The sequence below is a fragment of the Populus nigra genome, chromosome 5 (genome assembly GCF_951802175.1).
Source record: "Populus nigra chromosome 5, ddPopNigr1.1, whole genome shotgun sequence".
NCBI classification, from domain to species: domain Eukaryota; kingdom Viridiplantae; phylum Streptophyta; class Magnoliopsida; order Malpighiales; family Salicaceae; genus Populus; species Populus nigra.
This window is the reverse complement of record NC_084856.1, coordinates 13,188,053-13,211,095: the sequence shown is the minus strand read 5'-3', so window position 1 is coordinate 13,211,095 and position 23,043 is coordinate 13,188,053. Positions and strand designations below refer to the sequence as shown.

Genomic DNA, 23,043 nt, shown 5'->3' with positions numbered 1-23,043 from the left:
TTTGAGCATTTTTAGCTAGCAAATCTAGGTACTCCATTGCTTCATCAGGGTCTTTATTTTTAAAAGTTTATTTGCACATCAATTCCATCATTTGTCTATCTTTAGGTGTTAACCCTTCATAAAATTGTGAAACCAATCTCCATATTTCAAAACTATGATAAGGGCAAGTATTAAGCAAGTCTCCATACCTATCCCAACATTAGTAAAATGTTTCACCTAGTTTTTGAGTGAAAATGGTGATTTGTCTTTTGAAAGAATTTGTTCTGCGAGATGGAAAAAACTTCTTTAAAAATTATTGTTGCATTTCATCCCAAGCACGAATGGATCCTGACCTAAGATTTTGTAGCCATGTTTTAGCTTTATCTTTTAATGAAAAAAGGAAAAAGCTTTAATTTAATAGTATTCATGCTACAATTTAAGTCATTATAGGTGTTACAAACTTCTTCAAATTCTCTTAAGTGCAAGTATGGATTTTCTAATTCTAAGCCATGAAAAGTAGGTAAAGTGGAATAATGTCTGGCTTAAAATTAAAACGAGATGCATCATGAGAAAAAATTATACATGATTGTGCACTTGTTCTTGTTGGATTCATGTAGTCTCTAAGTGTTCTAACATGATTATTCTCATTATGAATTAAATGGTTATCTTCGTCGGCCATGTTTTCTAAAGAAAATGATCGGCCATGTTTTCTAAAGAAAATGAGGATTTCCTAGAAAGTCTACCACTTAATGTATGTGTCCAAACTCTCATGCAAGTGCAGAAAGAAAGAAAAGAAAATGAAGAAAAAGAAAAGGAACAAAGATTAGAAAAACGAATAAAAGTGAAAGGAAACGAAAATAAACGAAAATATATAATTTATACAATAACCTACCTCCCCGGCAACAGCACCAAAAACTTGACACGATCAAAGAGTTGATGTCTTATCCCAAGTGCAGGAGTGTCGAAGTAACAATAACCCGGCAAGACCGGGGTCGAACCAAAAAGAGGTAAATTATATAAATTACAAATAATAAAATGATATTGATGCTGAAGACAACTTTGAGATGTAATAATGATGAAAAGATTAAACAAGGATAAAACAATTGTCAAGGTTAGAGGATCCACTAATGGTATTTCAAATAAATATAATATAAACTCTTTTTATTGCTCAATTGGAAACCACACACAAATAAGGTTCCAATCGGATGATTTATCGTTATTAGCTCGTTATAAATTATTAACATGATCATATTAATCATCTTATCTAAGTAACACCATACTTGTAAATATTGTCAGGTATTCATTATGCTAACTTATGTTAACAACAAATCAAGTTCCTATCATAACAACGATGTCAGTCGAAGACTATGAAGGATCAAGCATTTGATGTACCAAGTGTTATACAACATAAATCTAGATTAACCATTTAACAAGTAAGGTATTATGAATTAGTAAGATAAAAAGATAAAACATGTTAATAGCAAACTTTCTTGGATATAAACATTGAAGTCCATATTGAGTTTATATTATACCTATTCTAACACCATTAGTGAAACCTTTTCACCTTGACATAATAAACTTAGCTAAACATAATAAAAAAGAGAAACATAAATAAACAAGATAAGAACATAAATAAGATACAGGTTAACTAAGTAAAGGAAAGAAAATGAAAAGCATAAATATGATATTAATGAAAGCAAAACTTAAGCATTACAAAAATATAAAGAAAGAAAGCAAGAACATGATCTTGATTTGAAAACCAAGATGACTAAATACATGGCAAATGCCTTTTTTTATAGGCTAAAATTCAGAATTATTGATTGGTTGACAAAAAAAAATAGTTGGCGGCCAACCATTGACTTGTTGGTTGCTTATTGATATTGTTGGCTGGCCAAAACATCATTGGTAACATCAGAATTAGAGCCCCTTGAACTTATGAAAGTTGTGGGCAATTGTCTCCGCTTTCCAATAAAAAAAAAAGAGCTCATTTGGACTTCTAAAACTTAAGATATGAGCTAAAAACCGAACAGTGTTTGAGCTGCAGGACAGATTCCGACTTCTCTATTGTTGCTAAGATTTGAACTTGAAAACGACAGAATTAAGTCTTAGACTCCGCATGAAAGTTTTAGGTCTATGTCTTAGCTTTCCATCCATATAAAAGCATACCTAAATCTAAGGTCTACAGCTCCAGTTATGATCCAATAACCGAATGGTGTTCCAGTTGGAATTGAACCAACATCTCTTCTCTTAGTCTAGTCCTCTTTTTGTCTCTTTACTTTCAATAGTTAATCACATCAATCAATTCTTAGAATTATGAGATATACCTGTATTAAAAATAAGCATTTATCATAAATTAAAGATATATTATATTATCAAACGTGTTATTGTAAAACATGATTTAGTTAGGGAATTTAATGATACTTTAGTGCAATATGATGATATAAAATCTTAATGAGAATGCACTTTTAAGTACTAATCAAATTCCTGATGCAAAGTAGCGAATATAATTTTTCATTGATAATTATATGGGCATTATTGACGTGTCAGATTTACCGATGAAATTAACAAGAGAATACATGTCTAATTTTTTTTATTTTAATTCCACAGGTAATTCCCTCTATATTCACTGATGGAACTTTTTCTGTTGGTGAATACTGATGGAAATAGTGATGTCATGTTCTATCGGTAAATATCACCATAATTTACCGATGATACTTTTTTCGTCGGTATTTCTATTTGACAGTTTTCTGGTAGTAAAAGAGTTTTTTGTTATATTCTTTGTTGTTAGGAAATGACAGAAATGCTTGGCTGATTAGCATTTGATTAATAAGTCAGATCACCAGAGTTTAGAGCATTTGTTTTTCAGAAAAAAGCTCCCATGAAATGCTTATGGCTTGATTATAAGATCAGTTACACACACACATACATTAAAAGACCTTCACATTTCACTATAGCAATGAACAATGAAATGCCAATGCTTTTTTCACTTTGGTCCTTAAAATTTTTGAGGACTTTTTTAGTTAATTTCAAACTTAGGTTTTTTTTTTTGCAATTTCATCCTCCAATATTGAGTTTGGTGGGTATTAGACTTCATGAGTTTTGTGGGCTAGTCACGTTGACTTGTGTTTTTTTTATCATTTTTTTAATATATTTTCTCAACTTCATCCTTCGACATTTGGGTTGATTGAGAATTGGGTTTCATAATTTTTTTTATTTGCTTTCTATGGGATTATCACAGTCTCATGATCTAGGTCACAAGTCTTGTGGGTTAGTCTGGTTGACTCAGGGTTTTTTTGTTCTTTTTTTAATTGATTATTTTTTATTTACAATTTCATCCTTCAACATTAGGTTGATTGAGAATTAAATTTTATATTTTTTTTTCTTTCTATAGAGTTATCTTGGTCTCTTAACCCGAGATTGACAAGTTAACTCAAGTTGACTCAGGTCATTTGCCTATAATTTATTTTTCAATTTAATCCTTTAATATTGGGTTGATTAGGGATTGATCTTCATAGTTTTTTTTTTGCTTTCCATGGGGCTATCATGGTTTAATGACTCGAGTCACGAGTTACGCTAGTTGACTCGAGTTTTTTTTATCCTTTTTATAGTTGGATTTTTTTCAACTTCATCCTTCATTATTGGTTGATTAGGAATTAAGCTTTATAATTTGTTTCAGTTTGCATTTTATGAGATTATATTGGTCTCATAACTCGGGTTAAGGGTTTAGTTATTTGACTCTGGTTTACTCAATTATTTTTTATTTTTTTTAATTTCATCCTTCAACATTGGGTTGATTGGGAATTGAGCTTTATAATTTATTTCGATTTGCTTTCTGCAGTGTTATCCTGATCTCATGACCCAGGTTTTGACAGGTTAACCCGGGTGACTTGACTTCTTTTTAGTTGAATTTTGTTTTCTATTTCATCATTTAACATTGGGTTGATTGAGAATTATGTTTAATATTTTTTTATTTGTTTTTTATAGGGTTATCAAGGTCTCATGACCTGAGTGACAGATTTAACAGGTTAATTCAAGTCGATATAATATGTTGTCTTTTCAAAAAAAATTAAAAAAAGTGTTGTCTTGATTTTTTTTTTAGTTAAAATATATTTTCATTGGTTGTCCGAGTGGTCTTTAGACTTGCCAAGTCGACCAGGTCATATTAAGTCAATTCTCATATAATTTAATTTTTTTTTCTCTGATAAGAAATTCATTAACAGCACCTGAATATTTTTTTTATATAAATTTTTTTTATTCAACCCGCAGCAATAGTGCTGGGAAATGATCTAGTATATATATAAAGGGTGTAATAACAGGGTTGCTTATGCATCTTTTTAAACTTCAGGGATTGAATTACATCTTTAGCAATTGCATCCGTTTCCGCACAGAATTGCTTGACAAGGATGAAGATTCTTAGGATTCTGATTTATCCATTAAGAATTTGATTCATAAGCTTCAACAAGATCCTTCTTCTTCTATTAGTTTTTCATGGGATGATACATTAATTACTTCAAAAGCATGACACCACAGTTTTTCATGGAATGATACATTATATCTTACAATTATTTCATGAAGACACACAGTCGGAGGTCACTCAGGAGTCACTGCTACGTACAATTAAGAGACTTTTGCAATTTTGTACTGAAAAGGACCGAAGAAATTCTAATTCTTTTCGTGAGTTCATTAAAAGTTGTGTGATCTGCCAATAATTCAAGTCTGAAAAGATGACTTCACCATGTTCGCTTTGTCCATTGCCTATTCCCACAGCCAGGGGCGGAGTGAAGGGGAAGCAAGCAGGGGCCCGGGCCCCTGCAAGAAATTTTTTTTTTTTAGGGGTAAAACAAAAGTGTGAATTAATAGGTATTAAGACTGTGGATACCTGCCAGGTGAAGAGAACAAAAGACTGTGAATTAATAGGTTACAAAGTGATGGATTTGTTTCTTGTCTTTTCTCTCCCTATAGACTACAAATTACAACCCTAATATAAATTGTTACAAGTCCAACGCAGCCTATCAAAACAAAAACAAGAATAAAAATCCTAAACAGAATTTTTGTGCAGAAAGATTGAAGCAGAGTATTATTTGATTTATTTCTCAATAAATAAAACAAGGTACGTAATTGGATATTGATAACTTAAATTTAAAATATATTTTTATTTTGTTTTGAGATGTTTGTTAAGAATTTAATAAGATTTTTTTATAATTTTATAATTTTTTCTTTTTTTTTTAAATTTGCTAGTTCTAACAATTATTTTTTGAATTCTTGTTATAGTGATTTTTTTTCTAATTGATTAGATATATTTTATTAGTTTGTTTTGATTATGCATGGATTTTTTTTATGTTTTGTTTTTAGCAGAGCCACCAAAATTATCAATTTTTTCTCACTATATATGTTTTGATTTTAGGTTGAACCATGAACAAAATAAGAAGAATTGATTCTTTTTTTTAAAAAAAAGGAAAAATATTGACAACTCACAGCCTAGTGAACCAACTCCAAATAATGTTGAAGTTATGGTTGAGCAGCCTCTATGTGCTTCAGTTTACAAAGAACATGCGCTGATTAGTGAGCAACCTCTTACTAGAATCGATATTGCTCATTTAATTAGAGATCCAAGCAATCGTCCTCAAATTTGGGAATACCCGGTTAATCAACAAGATGAAATTCGAAGGGCATACATTAATTTTGGGCCATATCAACCTTTGATGTCTGAATATCCGCTAACTGGTAATAAACATCCTCGTCGATTTCAGTCTCATTGGTTCAAAAGTTATCCGTGGCTTGAATATTCAGAGAAAAATACTGCATTTTGTTTCCCTTGCTATTTATTTCCAAGTAAACCATCTGGAAAGCCAGGATCAAACACATTTACTGTTAAAGGATTTAATTGTTGGAAGAAAGTTAATGATGGGGAACGATGTGCTTTTTTGACTCATATGGGAAAAGGTTCAAATTCAGCTCATAGATTTGCTACCAGGTGCTTGGAAAATTTGAAAAACCAATCATGTCATATTGAGAAGGTAGTCAAGAGGCAAACTACTTAAGAAATTCAGAATAATCGATTGCGTATTAAAGCTTCAATAGATATTGTTCGTTGGCTCACATTTCAAGCATGTGCTTTTAGAGGGCATGATGAACGTCCAGAATAAAAAAACCGAGGTAATTTTCTTGAAATGATGGAACTTTTAGCATCATACAATGAACAAATAGGTGCTCTTGTTTTGGGTAATGCTCCACAAAATGCTAAATACACCTCACATCAAATTCAAAAAGAAATTTTGCATGTCTTTGCTAGAAATGTTCAATCTTCAATTCGTCATGAGATTGGTGATGCAAGATTTTGTTTAATTGTTGATGAAGCTCGAGATGAATCTAGAAGAGAGCAAATGACCCCTGTTATTAGGTTTGTTGATAGAAGTGGATTTATACGAGAACGATTTTTGGATATAGTTCATGTCAAAGATACAACTGCTGCAACTCTTAAGGAAGAGATTTCCTTTGTTTTATCTCATCATAATCTGGATGTTCAAAATATTAGGGGTCAAGGGTATGATGGTGCCAATAATATGCGTGGAGAGTGGAATGGTTTGCAAGCTTTATTCATTAATGATTGCCCTTATGCATATTATGTACATTGCTTAGCTCATCAATTACAATTGGCTCTTATTGCTGCAGCTAGAAAAATATCTGATGTTCACACTTTCTTTTAGAATTTGATTTTTATTATTAACATTGTTAGTGCTTCTTGTAAGCGTAATGATGAATTACGGGCTTTTCAAGCATCTACAATTGAACATTTAGTTGATATTGGTGAGATTGAAACGAGTAAAGGAGTTAATCAAGTTGGTGGTTTGCAACGACTTGGAGATAGCAGATGGAGTTCGCACTTCAAATCAATTTGCAGTTTGATAAAAATATATGGGGCAACTTGCTTGGTTCTTGAAAACATTGTTGTAGATGGATCTATTTATTCTCAACGTGGTGATGCGGTCTTTTCATTTAAGTTGCTAATGTCATTTGATTTTGCACTCATCTTACATATAATGAAGGATGTTATGGGAATTACTGATATGCTTTGCCAAGCTCTACAACAAAAATCTCAAGACATTTTAAATGCTATGCATTTAGTGACTACTACAAAGACTTTAATTCAGAAGTTAAGAGATGATGGTTGGAAAACTCTTTTAGAAGAAGTGATATCATTTTGTAAGCATCAAGACATTGAAGTTCCTGATATGAATGCTTGTTTTTCTAGTGTGGGACGATCTCGCCGTAAACAAAAATCAGTAACAGTTGAACATCACTACCGAGTTGATATATTTACAGCTATCATTGATCAACAATTGCAAGAGCTAAATAATAGATTCAATGAGCAGGCAATCGAGCTTCTTCAGTTAAGCACAGCTTTAGATCCTAGAAATAGCTATAAATTATTCAATGTTAAAGATATATGCTTACTTGTTGACAAGTTCTATCCTCAAGATTTTTCTGACCAAGAAAAAATTCATTTGAGACTTCAGTTGCAGCATTATGAGCTTGATGTACCCAATCATCTAAAGTTAAAGAGCATGTCATCGATTGCTGATTTATGTCAAGGACTGGTTGAAACAGGAAAATCAACAATTTATCCACTAGTTGACAGGTTGATTCGGCTTATTTTGACTCTTCCTGTTTCGACAGCAACTACTGAACGAGCTTTCTCAGCGATGAAGATTGTTAAAACAAGACTTCGTAATCGGATGATTTTCTTACAAATTATTTGATTGTTTACATAGAAAAAGAAATTGCTGAAAGATTCACAATTGATATGATAATCGATGATTTCTATTCTATGAAAGAACGACGAGCACAATTAAAATAAATATGTAAGAATCATTCTTTATTATTTTTTATTTTATTTCAAAGTTTATCAAACATAAATAATGCTTCGCTTTAGCTAATGTTTCTTTTATACTTTGTATGTTTATATTTGATAGGTATAAAGACCAACAACATTAAAGTGATGGATACATCATGAAGATGGAATTAACTTCATTGCTTTGACTGAATTCAGTATTGCTCTAAACCTTTTACCTTATACAAAGGTCATTATATGTTTGTAATAAGTTATTTGAATAAAACTAAATAATGCAGGTTTTTTTTTTTACAATTCATGTATAATAAATTAAAACAAATATTATATATTATTATATTATTTTTGGCCACCCCTAACAAATAATTCTAGCTCCGCCGCTGCCCACAGCAATATTTACTGATTTCACCATTGACTTTATCGAGGGCTTTCTAAAATCTAGTGGTAAAGACGTTATATTAATTTGTTGTGGTGGATAGAATGACAAAGTATGTACACTTTATGGCTTTTGGCTTTGTCTCAGCCTTTTTCTACTCAGATAGTGGCTCACACTTTTATGGATACTGTTTTTAAGTTGCATGGCATGCATGCATAGCACTGTATCTGATCGTGTTCCTGCGTTTCTGAGTACTTTTGGCCAAAGTTGTTTGCTATATATGAAGAGGGTACAACTGCAGAATTCTACAGCTTATCCCCCTCATTCTGATGGTTAGTCTGAGGGTTTCAAAAGTGCATACAATGTTATATTTGGTGCATATACGAAGGCTTATGGCATGTTCATTCTAGGTTCACACCTCTTCCGACTTTTGGAGTTCTTTTATATATATATATATATATATTCATCACTGTGCATCCAATCTTGAACTCTTTACTGTCATTAGTTCGTTACTTTATTACTGGAACCTTTGAAGTTCCAGGAGAGGACAAACCAGTCCAGCTGTAACTTGTGATTCATTGTGAGAGTTGAATAATTTTATTTTTCAATATAAAAAAATTGAATATGACAATACTTTCTACACTATTTTAACATAAAAATATCAATAGTAAATTAAAAAATTTATGCATGTATTTTGTCGCAAGTATAAGACGTCGTGACAATCATCCTTCCGGATTGAATTTGGACGTGGAAAGAACAAGAAATTCTTGTTTTTTTATGGTTTCAAGGTTTGAAATCGTCACCTAGTATTTTGTTACTAGAAATCTAAATCTGGATAAAAAAACTGATTATGCATAGGGAATACAATATCACCTCTAGTACACCATACCTAAAATAAGTTACATTGTTTATTTATTTTATTATTATTAAGATTCTATTATGTTTTTATAACCATTAATCTGTTTATTGGTGAAAAAAACACACATTCCATAACTTTATAGAACAAGTTTAGTCATTTTAAAGTGAATGATATTTAATTATGTTTTTATTTTTTAATACCAAGAATACCTTTTATATGATTAAATATAAAAAGTAAACAAAAAGGAGAGAGCGAATGAGGTTCTCGTTTATTATGCATTTAATTTGCTTTTTTTTTACTATTGAAAATTTTTTGTATAAATTTGTAAATATTAAAATATTAAAAATAAACAAATTTGGAAAGTTTTTAGGTCAAGTCAGCTTAATAAAATCGTTATTAAATCCATGATACATGTAAAATATAAAAAGTATTTTTTTTTATCTTTTTACGTATTTTAAAGAAAGGCTAAATCATGCAAAAAAAAAATATCCTTTTCTTTCATGTTTGTTTTATATTTTTTTTATTAAAAATACAAACATTATTTTTTTTTTGGAAACTTTGTCATAATGCTAGTTAAAACAAATGATTTTGTTTCTTTATCTAACACATGCTAAAAAATAAAATTTGTGTAAAGATACGCACATCCTCTTTTTACTAATTTATTCACATAACCTAAAATCACACATATTTACGATCATTATCAAACAATGATCACAACAAACATATCAAAAATCCTTCAAAATCCAAAGTGGACCTTCTAGAATATTGGAAGTAAATTGGAACTGCTGAGATTGAACAAAGAAGTTGTTGGAAGTAATTAAACTGGTACTGCAAGAATAGTGGTGTCACGTGGTCTCAGGCGCCACCTTCACCTATAGTGCGAGGAACCCCGTGTTACCGCTGCTGGTTTAAGGAAGAAACCTAGTGGATCTGAAGTGACGCCTTCTTTTTTTCTTCTTGTGCATGCAATGAAGGTCACCGCTACCTGCAAGACAAAAAAAAACACAAACAGTCGATTTGTTTTGTTTTCTTGTCCACCAATTTGCTTCTCTCTCTCTATAAACTCAGCTACTTCTATGACGGCCATGGAAGAGAGATCGATGGGATATGTCATGGTTAAGTGGTGCTGTGCATGTCACGAGTGGAAGGTTTGGGTTTGTTTGGTAGCCGATTATATGGGAAATTTTTATTAGAGTGAAGAGAGCCATGACAAATGAGAGAAGGAATGACTTAGTTTTGGTTTTGGAGGAGTTTCAGTTGCTGGCGTGTTTGGTTGCGGCTGGTGGCTGGAAAGGATCTGACTGACAGTTGTAAGAGTACTGAGGGGTTGTGTCGATCGACTGAAGGAGGGAGAGAACCGTGGCCTGTGGTTGTACTGTCATCGATGGTCAGATGAGTGGAAGGAAGAGCTTACAACGGTTGTGATTGTTAAGATAGCTGTTGGTGGTTCTCGGGCCGGTATGGTTGATAGTGAGATGGGAGAGGCTTGAAGATGATGGGTCTGAGAAAGTGGAGAGTTGGTTTCTGTAAGAAGGGTTGCAAGTTTGAAAAGAAAAGGGTCGGTTGAAGATTTTTGGGCTAAGTTTTTTCTTAATCTGTGGGAGAGATTGTCTCTCTTTTTCTTTGGCTTCCACCCTAGGTTAATTTTATTTTTTTTTAATAAATGCCTCCCTTCTATTGTCCTCGATTTTTTTTTACATTTATAAGCAGTGTGATTGTGGTCTGCAAGCAACTTAGTTTTGTTTTAGTACCTCTATTTTCTTGCTTTGCGTTTTTAATCTTTTTATTCATTTTTTTTTATTTTGTATTTTTTTTTAAAAAAAAAAGCAATGTCAGCGTCATTTCAATAAGAAAATTAATCACAGATTTTTAAATAAAAGCATTAATAGTTCAATGCATTGAAAATACATTTTTGGATTCTTTTAAAAAGAAATTGAAAATGATGTGAATACATAAAAATTATATTTTTTGGATTTTTCACCTTTTTATTTCTTTGAAAAATATTTTGAAAAGAGGGTAAAAAATTAGGTTATGGGATATTTAGTTAAATAAATTGAGAACTATTTGTGCAACTGAAATAAATTATGAAACTTGATTCGTAATCAACTAAAGTTAACTAGTTAAATCCATGACCCGGGTCATGTACTTAATCATGTCCAACAATTTTTTATATAATTTTTTTATTTAATTGCATAATAAGAAAAAAAGATGTTCGCAAAATTGATAATTAACAACTAAATTTCACGGCGCTTGTTTAAGATCTCGATAAACCTACAAATATCAAATTGAAATAAATTACATTGCCAAATTAAAAATCAACAAAATATCAAATGATAATATTGAAAAAAAATTAAGCTAGAAAAGTCAATAAAGATTCAATTGTGAAGGATTAAATTGGAAAAAAAAAGCAATGAAAAAGATGAAAAAACAAAAAATAAAAAAGTTGAGACCTGACATGCCTGAGCCGTCAAAAATAAGCCCATGCGTGTGAGCTTAAAACAACCCACAACCCACTCATCTAAGTTATTTTTTTTTAATGGAACTGACAACTTGTCATCCTTTAAGTTTTTTGAAATAAAAAAAGTAAATACATTGTCTACTCTACAAAGATTCTAGCAATTACATGTTGCCAAAAAGTCGAGCCACAAGTATTTTACACTTAAAAAATTCATTTTCAACTAATTATCGACCTAAATACACCTAAAAAACCTTATAGATACCCAAATAAAACCATCATGCCTTCAAATAACCCAAAAATAATCTAAAAATAACAAATCCCCAAAACCCAAGAATTTCATGAGGCCAGGTACATTTTTTCATGAATTTTAAGAATGAAAAAACACTTTAGTAAAACTCTTTTTATAAAATAAAACATGTTGACACCAAGATCGATCATTTTGATAGTTAAAATCATTGTCAACAAACGATTTTTTATTTCTACAACTAGAATCCAATAATTTTTTCTCTTCTACTTCAAACTAAAGATTAAGAGAAATGAAATTTTATACTAAAAATGAATTGCAAAAAAATTAAATGGATAGAAAATCGGTATGTTGCAAACTTGCGAGGAAAAAAATTAATGTTTTTAGTCAATTTTAAAATGGCCATTTAGTTTCTTCATGTTTTACAAATTGGTTTTTTTCTTTTAATTTTTATCTTTAGTAACAAAATAGAAGCAATTAACATTTAATTTGGCTATAGAATAGTACAATAGATGAGAAAATGATTAAAATAAAAAAATCACAACAAAATCCAAAATAAAATATAAAAAAAATAAACAATGAGACGAGCAACAATATTTTCTCCATGTATTTTAGTGTTTGTTAAAGTTTGCACTTTGTCGAATCATGCGGCCAATCTTTTATTTTTTCTTTTTTTCCGGAAACTTTGGGTAGTGAAAATCAGGTTGCCCTTTTTTATCAATTTTGTAGCCCGTCTTAAATGTTATTGCCAACTATGAACTATAATGGATCAAAATTGGGCTTGAGCCCGAAAGTCGGAAATAAGAACCAAATGGGCCAACATTAAACAGGCCCATAACACATATCAAAGCAATTGGAAAAAGTGAGAAGAACAAAGGAGGGCAAGAAAAACAGAGAGATTTCTGTTGTTCAAGAATAGATAAGCACTGAAAGCACAGAAATGGTTGGCGCCTCTTCCCTGCAACCAAGACTCCTCTCTTCTTTTGTAGGTGATCGTTTGCTTCTATCAAAACAGCCAGTTTCTCGTCTCTTTCTCTACAAACCAGGTCCCTTTTCACTTTCTTCTGTTTATCTGACTATTCAGTTTTTGTAGTAAGTCCTTGTCTTTCTTTTGGCTGCAGTCTTTTTTACACCGAGTGGTTGTCGAACCTGCAAAATTTTAATGCTTTCTTGAAATTATTGAATACTCAGTTGGAGATTTTGATGTTAGGTGCTGTTGTATTCTTATTTTATATTGATTTGCATCAACTTAGGTGATTTATGAAATGAACAGTTACCTGTGAGTTGTGAGACAAAGAAAGATAATTTATTGTGAAGTTTTAAAGTTCCAATGGGCTAAATTCATTTTCTATCGAAATGGTTTGGTTTTCCATTGAATGTTATTTTATGCTAGCTGGTTTTAGACCTTGTTGTTTGCAGCTCATGGCATTTTTTACCTCACCAGAACAGTATGTTTTTGTTTTTTGCAATTTTCTTACAGGAAACAAACATGTGTCAATGCAACTGTCTAGAACGCTTTCTGGCTTGACCAATCTTTTATTCAATAGAAGGTATGCCAAAACCAACACACAAAAAATATATCATCCTTCTATTCCTCATTTTCTTTTTTTACTTGTCTGTAATGCACTTTCTTTGGTTTATTGATATACTGCACTTCTGAAGTGAGCTGCACTGTGGTGTTTCTATAGGTTTCATGCAACGTGCTTGTACATAAACACGTGTGAGTTAATTTTTTAGGATGTAGGCATAGGTTGTGGTCTATGTATATCATTTGAATTTACTTACCTTATAGATAAAAGGAACTTCGCATCATATTGGGCCATATCGGCCAGTTTGATGCTTCTGGGATGGACCTGATGAAATAGGGTATTGTGCATTGTTTTACTTTTTCACAATGAGCATGCATAGAGAGTTTGAGAAAAACACTGACATACCAGAAGATGGATTGCACATCTAATATTTTCCTCATTGAAATTAGCAGAAATCTGGATGAAGTGCCTAATGCCGAGCGGCAACGTCTAAGGCCAGGGAAGTTGTCTCCTCGTCGACCTGTTCCAGATCATATACCAAGGCCTCCCTATGTCAATTCTCGGCAACCACCTGGCATTGCAAGTGGGGCCGAAGTGCATGATGAGAATGGGATAGAATGCATGAGATCTTCTGGAAAGCTTGCGGCCCAGGTTCTTCAGTATGCTGGGACTTTAGTCAAGGTAAAATTATGGTACTTTCTGACCAGTCAAAAGGATAGTTATCTCGTGCTTTATATAAATTAATTAAAATGCATCATTAGCCTCATTATGCACTAAGAAACTGTAGTGATTTATTTTATCTTGCTATGAACTTTAGCCTCTTATTTTTTCCATTGCCTTCTTCTAGTTTGTATTAGTAGGATTGGTAGCTATGAGTGGGTCAGTTATTGAGAATATACTGATTGTCCATGCATTAAAAAGAAGTGGTCAGTCAGTTTAACTGATCTCAAAGTTCTAATTGTTGTTTTTGTTGGCAGCCAGGTATAAAAACAGATGACATTGACCAAGCAGTTCATCAAATGATAATTGATAACGGAGCGTATCCTTCACCTCTTGGATATGGTGGGTTTCCTAAGAGTGTCTGCACATCAGTGAATGAGTGTATTTGCCATGGAATACCAGACTCACGTGCTCTTGAGGTCTCTCTGTTAAAGTTTTGGAATTTCAATCTTTCTGTAGTTAAGCTATTATCTGTTTGAATGAGTAAAATTTTACTTAGCCATTGTGTTTTTTTCTTTTTCTTTTTGCAGGATGGTGATATAATCAACATTGATGTTACAGTTTATCTAAATGTGAGTGTCTTCTGGTTTTTCATTTTTTCCAGTATATCCTTGAGTGAACAGATATGATATCTCTGTAGTTTATAGGAAAAGTGGAACTAGTTTAAAGAATAAATCATAGTTTGTCTGCAATTATTGCTCATTGCATATTCTGATTTTTCTGTCTCTTAAATCTAGTGATCTTATTTTGATGTGCAGGGTTATCATGGTGATACCTCAGCAACTTTCTTTTGTGGAGATGTTGATGACGAAGCCAGAAAACTGGTTCAGGTAACTCTTTGGAATGGTGCACTTATGTGGCATCCATTTGTTTCTGTGGTTGCCAGTCATAAAGTAAAAGCCATTGCTTGTTTACTAACAATGTTATTTACTATTGGAGTTAGGTACATAGCACATCGCCTTCCTAGTTCCAGAATCCTTTTTTTTTTTTTCTGATTGCTAGTGAATAAGCATTTTTATTGGCCAAAAGAGAACATGAGGTTTAAATGCTACTATGATCTACAATGGACAAAACGTTGCAAGCCTAGTGTAGTGGGCTGCCATCATCATTGGAGACCTCTATGAGATTTTCTATACCGAGCTAGAATATCATGCTTTAAACTGAACTTTAAGCTCATCTAAAGCATCTGCAAGCTTTGTAGCATACTTAGACAACCTGAACAGTTCTGTCAAAACACCTTCTTTGTCTCAGTGTTAGTCTTGAAGTTTGTTAACCAAATTAACAGCCCTATTTAATGAAGACTCTAACTTTTGCCATCTAGTTAAATTTTTTATTACATTCATGTAAACACTAATTACTAGTTTTGTACAGTTCTGGACACTAGAGATCACCATTTGATATGATTTTGCGCACACACTAAATGTTCTATCCTTTTTTCTGCTATACATGGAAATATAGCGTTGTCTTAAATTATAGACTGATTTTTTCTTAACAGAATATGCTTGTTCATCTTCTGTGGATTAGAGACTAAATATAGTCATCCTTTTATGCCTGATGAAAGTAAATATTATCATTTAAAGTCCATCTTTGTTAGCCATCACTGGTTTCTACGTACTTTTCTTTGGAAACTCCTGAGAAGTAGTCTCTTGTGAAGAATAATTGTTTGACTAGATGAATTTTTCTGCAAGTCTTGTTCATTTTAGGTATATATGTATGAGAATGTTTGTTGATCATCCTACAGGTGACTGAAGAATGCCTTTACAGAGCAATATCAATTTGTGCACCGGGAGTGGAGTACAAGAAAATTGGCAAAACAATACAGTAAGGAACCTGCTATATCATTCTATTTACTCAGTTTTGCATTTTCATCGTCTTCTCTCCTGTACAACTGTGGTGGGAATGTAAGATTCATTATATATATATATATATATATATATATATATACACTTTATGATGAACTTGAAAACTATGCCCTACATATTTGAGGAAGTTTAAAATCTCGTCAATATTTTTTAAAATCTCGTCAATATTTTTTTCTGACTTCAAAGGGAATCTTTTCATCTCTAGTTACCAAGCAGCATCAAAATCTTTAGCTTGTATATGTGTGTCACACAAAAACGCACGCTCTCTCATGACCATGCTCCCTCACACACAAACAAACAAACAAAAACATTTCAGTTTCGATTTGATACTCACTCATGATTATGTTTTCTCAAGTGACCATGCAGATAAATATTCTTACGGTGTTGTCCGACATTTTGTTGGCCATGGTGTTGGACGTGTATTCCATGCCGATCCCGTTGTTCAGCACTTCAGTAATCGACCTGACTTTGAACTCTCCTCTGTTATTTCATTTCACATATTATGTGGTTTTAATAATAGCTCGGTGTCCCCTTGCGTTCACCCTTTCACTTGTTAGGTTCTGGGATTTGGAACAACCAAGCCTCAATCCCAAACTAGTTGGGGTCAGCTGTACATGGATCCTTTTGTGCCATTCTGCATGATTGTATATCAAATCCTCCACAATGTCTAGATGTTTCAGAATGAAAATGAGAATTTGGAAGTATTGAAAAAGATGAGCAAGGGACACTCACACAATTTGATCTGCTAGATTCACTGAAGTTTGCTAAACATAAAAGAGCTGCAGGTTCTCATGTTATTTTATTGACCATGGAATGAATGAAATTGCAATCTGCATAGAATGCTGAAATGTAGTAAAGATGAAAGGGCAACTTGTGATAAGTTGTTTAAAGAGCTAGTTGTGCACCAATATAGTAATCTGGTACCTTGAGTACTATTCTTAATGTAATTGCAGATAGAGATACAGAAACATTTCCTATTAGACTGAGCCTTGCCCACATGATCGCAATAAACAATTTTTCCTATTTCTCTTTTTCTCCCAGATGCCAGCATTAATGCAATTTTTTTTCTTTCCAAAAGATAATATTAATATTCTTTAACGCTAACAATGTTATGTTCTTTTCAGGAAACAATGATGGTGGGCGCATGATGTTGAATCAAACCTTCACTATCGGTATTTACATGTGAAATTTACCTTACGGGCTTCATTAATTCATATGCATGTGATATGAAAATGTCCCGATGGATTAAAGTTTTCTAATCAAAGCAAAAGTGGTAATATTGCAGCTCCAAGGAATGGAGAATCTAATGAAATTTGGAGGGATGAAAACATTTAGTATCTCTGTTGATAATTTTTTTTCCTGGGGAGGTGTTCGATACTTTATAGTATGAATTAAATTTCTGTTGTTAATTGCTTCACATGGATTTGTACTCACATCCATTAGTTAAAGATCATTCCAAGTTCCAGCACTAGCAACTTCAACTGCTAGTCTCACATGTACAAATGGAATCACTTGGAAGTTGTAGCTTCCTTTTCTTTTCTTGTGAACGATTGTATATGGTAAATGACTGACCTCCCTCCTTTCTCACTCGCCAATTGTTGCATTAATGCAGAACCCATGTTGACAATTGGTAGCGTTAACCCTGTAATGTGGGATGATAACTGGACAGTTGTAACCGAAGATGGAAGCCTATCAGCACAGTTCGAGCACACCATTCTAATCACAAAAGACGGGGCTGAGATATTGACCCAGTGTTAAAGTGGACCAACAAGGGGCAGCTAATACTCTCAAAACTTTCCATTTTGGAGTTTACGTCATCCAGATGTGATTGTTTGCCTCTCCCAAATTAAAACTTGGATGGGAGTAGGCACTCTGTTCTTTACTTGTATCATCATCATTGATTCCTTTTTTTTTCCCTCTGTAATTCCGGTAAGTTCATCTTTGATTGTATGATGTAAGCTGTGGTCGGCCATGCTGCATAACTTAAACATGATTAGCAATGCTATACCAAAACGAGATTATTATTTGAACGAATGAGCACTGAATTTTAAAAATTCCTTTGGATATTTTCATGTGCATGTTATCAAGCATTTTGCCGTGTTTGTCTGTGTCAAGTAATCCTCGGGCATCTTGTCTTGTGTTGCTATCACTTGAAAAGGTAGTCATAGAGGTTTGTGACATTAATCAGCTAATGACTTGCAACTGAAAGTTTGTAGTCAGAAGACAATTTATTCGCTACAGAAATCGAATCCTAATGACATGTTTTGAGGATATTCGGAGTTCCCTATGCTTTTCGTTGGGTCATTATCTTAATGACTCCATGTCCTCTGGAAAAAATCTAAACTGCCTTTCCCTTGATTCTTTCAATACCTTTGATATTTATGGATCACATGTGACGAAAACAACTTTTCAATGGTCCGGATGTTATATTTTTGCGTTATTACAGTGATACACTAAAGGGCTCCATGCATGTCTGTGAACTCTCTCTGAATCCACTATGGAAGCCACATTCAACTGAACAATGCTGTCTTTTTTATTTTTTATTCCCATCACTAAACTTTATTTTTTAATTTTTTTTATCATTTTATATGATATTTCATATGATATTTGTGATATTTTAACTGTTTATATTTTCTTGACAATTTATTTTGTTTGATGCAATTTCAAAATTAAATTAGATTCTAATTTTATAGAATAAGAAGTAAATTTGTTGTCTCTAGAACAACTAAAACAACTTAAGAAACGACCGAACATATAAAAAAAAAGAGAGGGAGAGAGCCCCTGTTTTCATAATATCAAAAGAAAGTTCATTTTCATACAAAAGAACTCTCCATTTAATTTATTTTTTTTTTTGTCCTTTGGTTTTAGAATTTTATGTTTAGATTTACACTTTATTTGTTTTATGTTTCGGTCCATCAATTTTGAGAGAAGAAAGAAAATGTCCCTGAAATATTGGGGAAGAGAAAGAAAGTCTTACATTAAAAAAAAAAAAAAATCTTGGTTTCATTCAATTTCTTTTGACAAAAGAAATATAATTGAGGTATTTTCAAACTTTCATCTCACTAGAAAAAATAAATTAGGATCCGAGATATATTTTTTATTCAGTTTAATTTTGGATTTTTTAAAATTGATATAAAGGTGTTTTAAGGTTGAAAATGAATTTATTTAGATGTTTAGAGAATTTTTAGGTTTTTTAAAATGAAAAATAATTGAAAATAAAGGTTTTTATCCAAAAATCCAGATCTCGACTTTCTAGCTACCAATCATTACTAGCAGATGAAACATCATTTATTCATTTGTTTTTTTTATTTAAACATATCATCTGCCTAGTTTAAAGAAAAGCAAGAAAGTCATACACGAACACTAACATTATACGCCCATGGATATCAAGACTTATATGTATTTGGTCAAGCCTACAAACCTTGTTATCTAGGCCTAGGCAACTTGCCTCTTTTTGAATAGTCTTTTTTTAAGTTTTTTTCATAAATTTTAATTAAAATTCACTATAAATAAAAAAAATTCAAATTATATTTAAAATAGTTTCCCATGAAATACCATTCAATTGTTTTCCAACTAAGATTATAACTTTTTTAAAATAATATTAACAATTATTTCATAAATTATTATATAAGAACCTAATATGCAAATTTTTTTTTAAAATTTATGAGCATGAATATTAAATAAAAATAAAATTTATATTTTGTTATTATTTTATTATATTTTTTTTCTCAAGATTCTATTAGATCAATGTTTTTCCCTTCAATTGCATACAAAATATCAAAACATGATTTTCAATTCTTTTAATTAAAACTTTTTTTTGCATGTCATGATAAGTCTTTATATTTAAAATGTGATGTTTATGAAAAAAAACATGTTTTTTTGTTAAAAAGAAGAAGAAATGTATTAATAAGAAAATTCTGTTCAGATCGAAGAGAAACATTTTTTTATTATTTAAATTATTCATATTCTTACAAAGAATTATTTTAATTTCCTTTACCTTTAATTAAAAAATGCTGCCAGAAGAATTTTGGTAAACAAATGCATAAGTAAGAAAGGAATAATTGATTTAAATAAAAAATTTATTTTAAAAAATTTAAATCTTATTTTTTTCCATACAAATATTTATTTTTATTTTAAAAGAACTAAATAAAAAAATATTTTTAAAAATTACCTGGCAACATTACAAGGGTAAATAAATAAATAAATATCTCCTATTTCAATTTATGTGGTGCTCGAATCAAGCACACTATGGATTATTATAGTCTTTTTGAATCTGATTCTTCTGTTTTCTCTTTCAATAATTCTATATTTTAGTTATTATATTTTTGTATTTTTAATTTTATCATTCAATGTTATATTTGTTAGGCCTGATAATTTGTTTTGGTTCATGTGCTATGTCATATTCACAATGTTAAAACATGTCATTGCATCAAATTAATACTCAATTTTGAAAAATATAATTTGATTTATCAATTAAGAAATTTAAAACAATAGGGACCAAATTTAACACAAAAACAAAACAATAACTACTTTTTTCTTTTTTATTGTTAACAAGGCATGGAAAACTAAAATTTAGTTCTAATAGTTTTTTTGGTCACTATGTTTTGAAATTTCATATTTCAATTCTAAACTTTATTTATTTTATATTTATATCCTTTAAATTTTAGTGGTTAAAGAGTTGCTAAAAAATAAGAGGGAAGAGAAAAAGTGATCCATTGGCCATTTTCCATCAACTAAAAAGGCTTGAAGATAAGGGCTTTTATGGTGGTTATGTTTTTCTTTGAACATGTCATAAAAAGTAGATCATGACTCATAAATATTTTTTTTGTTTGGTTATATTTTGTTTTTTTAGGGTTGTTTTAGTTTTATTTTTTTGGGTTTTTGAATTGTTTTATTATGTTTCTTACAATATTTTTAGGATATTTTCAAAATTGGATGTTTAGAATCTCAAAACTCAAAACCCAACAATCACAGTAAAGTCAACTAGAAGACGATATGTTGTCGGCTATTAAAAACAGATTAAGTGAAAAACAAGTTGTCTCATTATTATTAAAAAAAAAAAAAAAGGTGGCCTTGCTTTCTAGGCCTAAGTGTGGTTGGATTTCTATCTTAGGCTAAATGTACATGAGTCTTTTAAGTATTTTTTTTCAATAAATCTCTTTAAATCAACTTATTAAAATAATATTTACATAATTATCTAATTATATATATTTTTTTTAAAGAAGATTAGGGTTTTATATGATGACATTATCGATTTCTTTATGAATAGTTATGTATTGGTCTAATAACATATTTTTAAAAATAATTTGCTTATAAATATTTAATGGGGATGGAATGTCTATTTTTAAAATTTTTTACTATATATATATTTCAAATTTATTGTTCTTGAATTTTTTTTTCAATTATATGTGTTTAAAAATGATCGATTCATAATTTGTTTTTAATTGAAATTTTCTTTCACAATCATAATAATATTTTTTTAAAAAAAAAACAATACTAACTATAAGAGGTATGTTTTTTTCATCAAAATAAAAATAAATGCATGAATAAAAAAATTAGATTTTTTATTAAAAGTATACATTTTTCTTTTTTGCTTCAAACCATTATAGTTTCTACTGTTTTTTTTTATGTTGTTACATTTTATGCAATGAACTAGGATGCTAATAAAATAATTACTTTGATGTTATAACAATAAATAAATAATAAAATATATTTTTGATAAAGAGAAAATTTATCTTTCATAATTTTATTTGTTATGTTATTATAAATTTTTATTATTTTAAATAATAAATTTATAAATTTTAACCAAATGTTATGCCACATTTTCTTCTAAGCTTCTTTGTACCTTCATACACTTGATTTATACTCTGAAAAATCCTAATCCCTTCAAGATTCTTTGTTCAAGTTGGATTCCTAATGTATTTAAGAGTTGGACTTTTGAGCTCTATTAATTTGTTGTTTTTAGTTTATTTCTTGAAATTATGCTAAAAACATTTCATTTAGCTTATTTTTATACTTTGTGTCCATAGCATTATTAAGTATAAAATAAGTTAAGTAAGTTATTATATGATATAAACATGTATAAAAGATTAAGAGTAAGATATTAAAAAGATAGAATAATATAAGTATATTAGAAATATGAAGTTTTAACATTATAACCATCAACTTGCTGGAATCTAGAGAATTTGTCCATATTCCGGTGAGCTCTAGAGAAGATAATGCAGAACATCCATCGTCTACCTATGAATTTTTGAAAAAGAGAATAAGCATGCCTGAACCCGAGCCTAAACATGTCCAGACAAAACCCAAGCAAGTTTGGGCTCAACTCTAAGCCGAGGTTCATCGTCCATTGAATTATAAATAAATAAATAAATAAATATGGCTGGACTTGAGCTAGGTGCACCCAGATAGAGCCCGAGCACGTCTAGGCTTAAGCTTCCATTTTCTTATATTGTTTTTTTTTTAGTTAGTTTTGTTTTATGGATACTATGCATACAGTAACACATAACATAATTTTTTTTTTATTTATACTTCTTTACGATTTTTTTATGTTATTAAATTTCTATGCTATCATATTATTAAACTAAAATTGAAAAAGATTAATTAAAAAAAGTATTAATTTATTTGTGTGTGTTTTTATATTTAAATTCATTGAAAAACTATGATAAGAAAAAATATTAAGACAAGTTAAAAAAAACAACATATAACTATGCGCTATCTAAATCTTAAAAGATTCTCTAAATTTATATTCTAAGCATCCATGCACAAGCCTACGTACAAGAGTAAATTAGACATTATGTGTATTTTATATTGTCTTGGCCTCTAATAATTACACGGAACTATGTCTTTTTCATCAAACAAACAGAAATTAGTCTTATCTCACATTTCTTGTTTTTTCTATCTTGTATACCATTCCAAACCTAATCAAACACAATATATATATAAAAGTTTGTTTGTTTTTATATTTTAAAAGTATTTTAAAAAAAATTCAATGTTTTTTTGCATTTTAAAAATGTTTTTTTTATTTTTTTTTGTTTGCTTCAAATTTAATTTTTTTGATGTTTTCAGATCATTTTGATGTACTGATATTAAAAATAAATTTTAAAAAATATAAAAAACATTATTTTTATGTATTAAAATAAAAATTAATTTGAAAAACAATCACTA

General features: G+C 30.6%; 2 protein-coding genes across 2 annotated transcripts; both read left to right on the top strand.

The window, feature by feature from the left end:
* The first annotated feature begins 6,152 nt into the window (after positions 1-6,152).
* LOC133694415 (uncharacterized) lies at positions 6,153-7,739 on the top strand. The gene is made up of 2 exons (XM_062115913.1): positions 6,153-6,561; positions 6,757-7,739. The coding sequence occupies exons 1-2, from the start codon at positions 6,153-6,155 to the stop codon at positions 7,737-7,739; spliced, it is 1,392 nt and encodes a 463-aa protein (XP_061971897.1).
* A 4,891-nt stretch (positions 7,740-12,630) lies between these two features.
* LOC133693335 (methionine aminopeptidase 1D, chloroplastic/mitochondrial) lies at positions 12,631-17,906 on the top strand. Its single transcript, XM_062114531.1, has 10 exons — positions 12,631-12,811; positions 13,246-13,315; positions 13,747-13,975; positions 14,272-14,433; positions 14,545-14,586; positions 14,773-14,844; positions 15,756-15,835; positions 16,232-16,329; positions 17,001-17,048; positions 17,489-17,906. The coding sequence occupies exons 1-10, from the start codon at positions 12,706-12,708 to the stop codon at positions 17,632-17,634; spliced, it is 1,053 nt and encodes a 350-aa protein (XP_061970515.1). The 5' UTR covers positions 12,631-12,705; the 3' UTR covers positions 17,635-17,906.
* Positions 17,907-23,043: the final 5,137 nt, after the last annotated feature.

Bases quoted from the DNA above. Each gene is read 5' to 3' on its own strand.
- LOC133694415 (XM_062115913.1), top strand. From the start codon at position 6,153: ATGGAACTTTTAGCATCATACAATGAACAAATAGGTGCTCTTGTTTTG. The intron at 6,562-6,756 runs GTTTGCAAGCTT...GGGCTTTTCAAG, and splicing joins TATGCGTGGAGAGTGGAATG to CATCTACAATTGAACATTTA.
- LOC133693335 (XM_062114531.1), top strand. From the start codon at position 12,706: ATGGTTGGCGCCTCTTCCCTGCAACCAAGACTCCTCTCTTCTTTTGTA. The intron at 12,812-13,245 runs GTCCCTTTTCAC...ATTTTCTTACAG, and splicing joins TCTCTTTCTCTACAAACCAG to GAAACAAACATGTGTCAATG. The intron at 17,049-17,488 runs GTATTTACATGT...GCATTAATGCAG, and splicing joins GAATCAAACCTTCACTATCG to AACCCATGTTGACAATTGGT.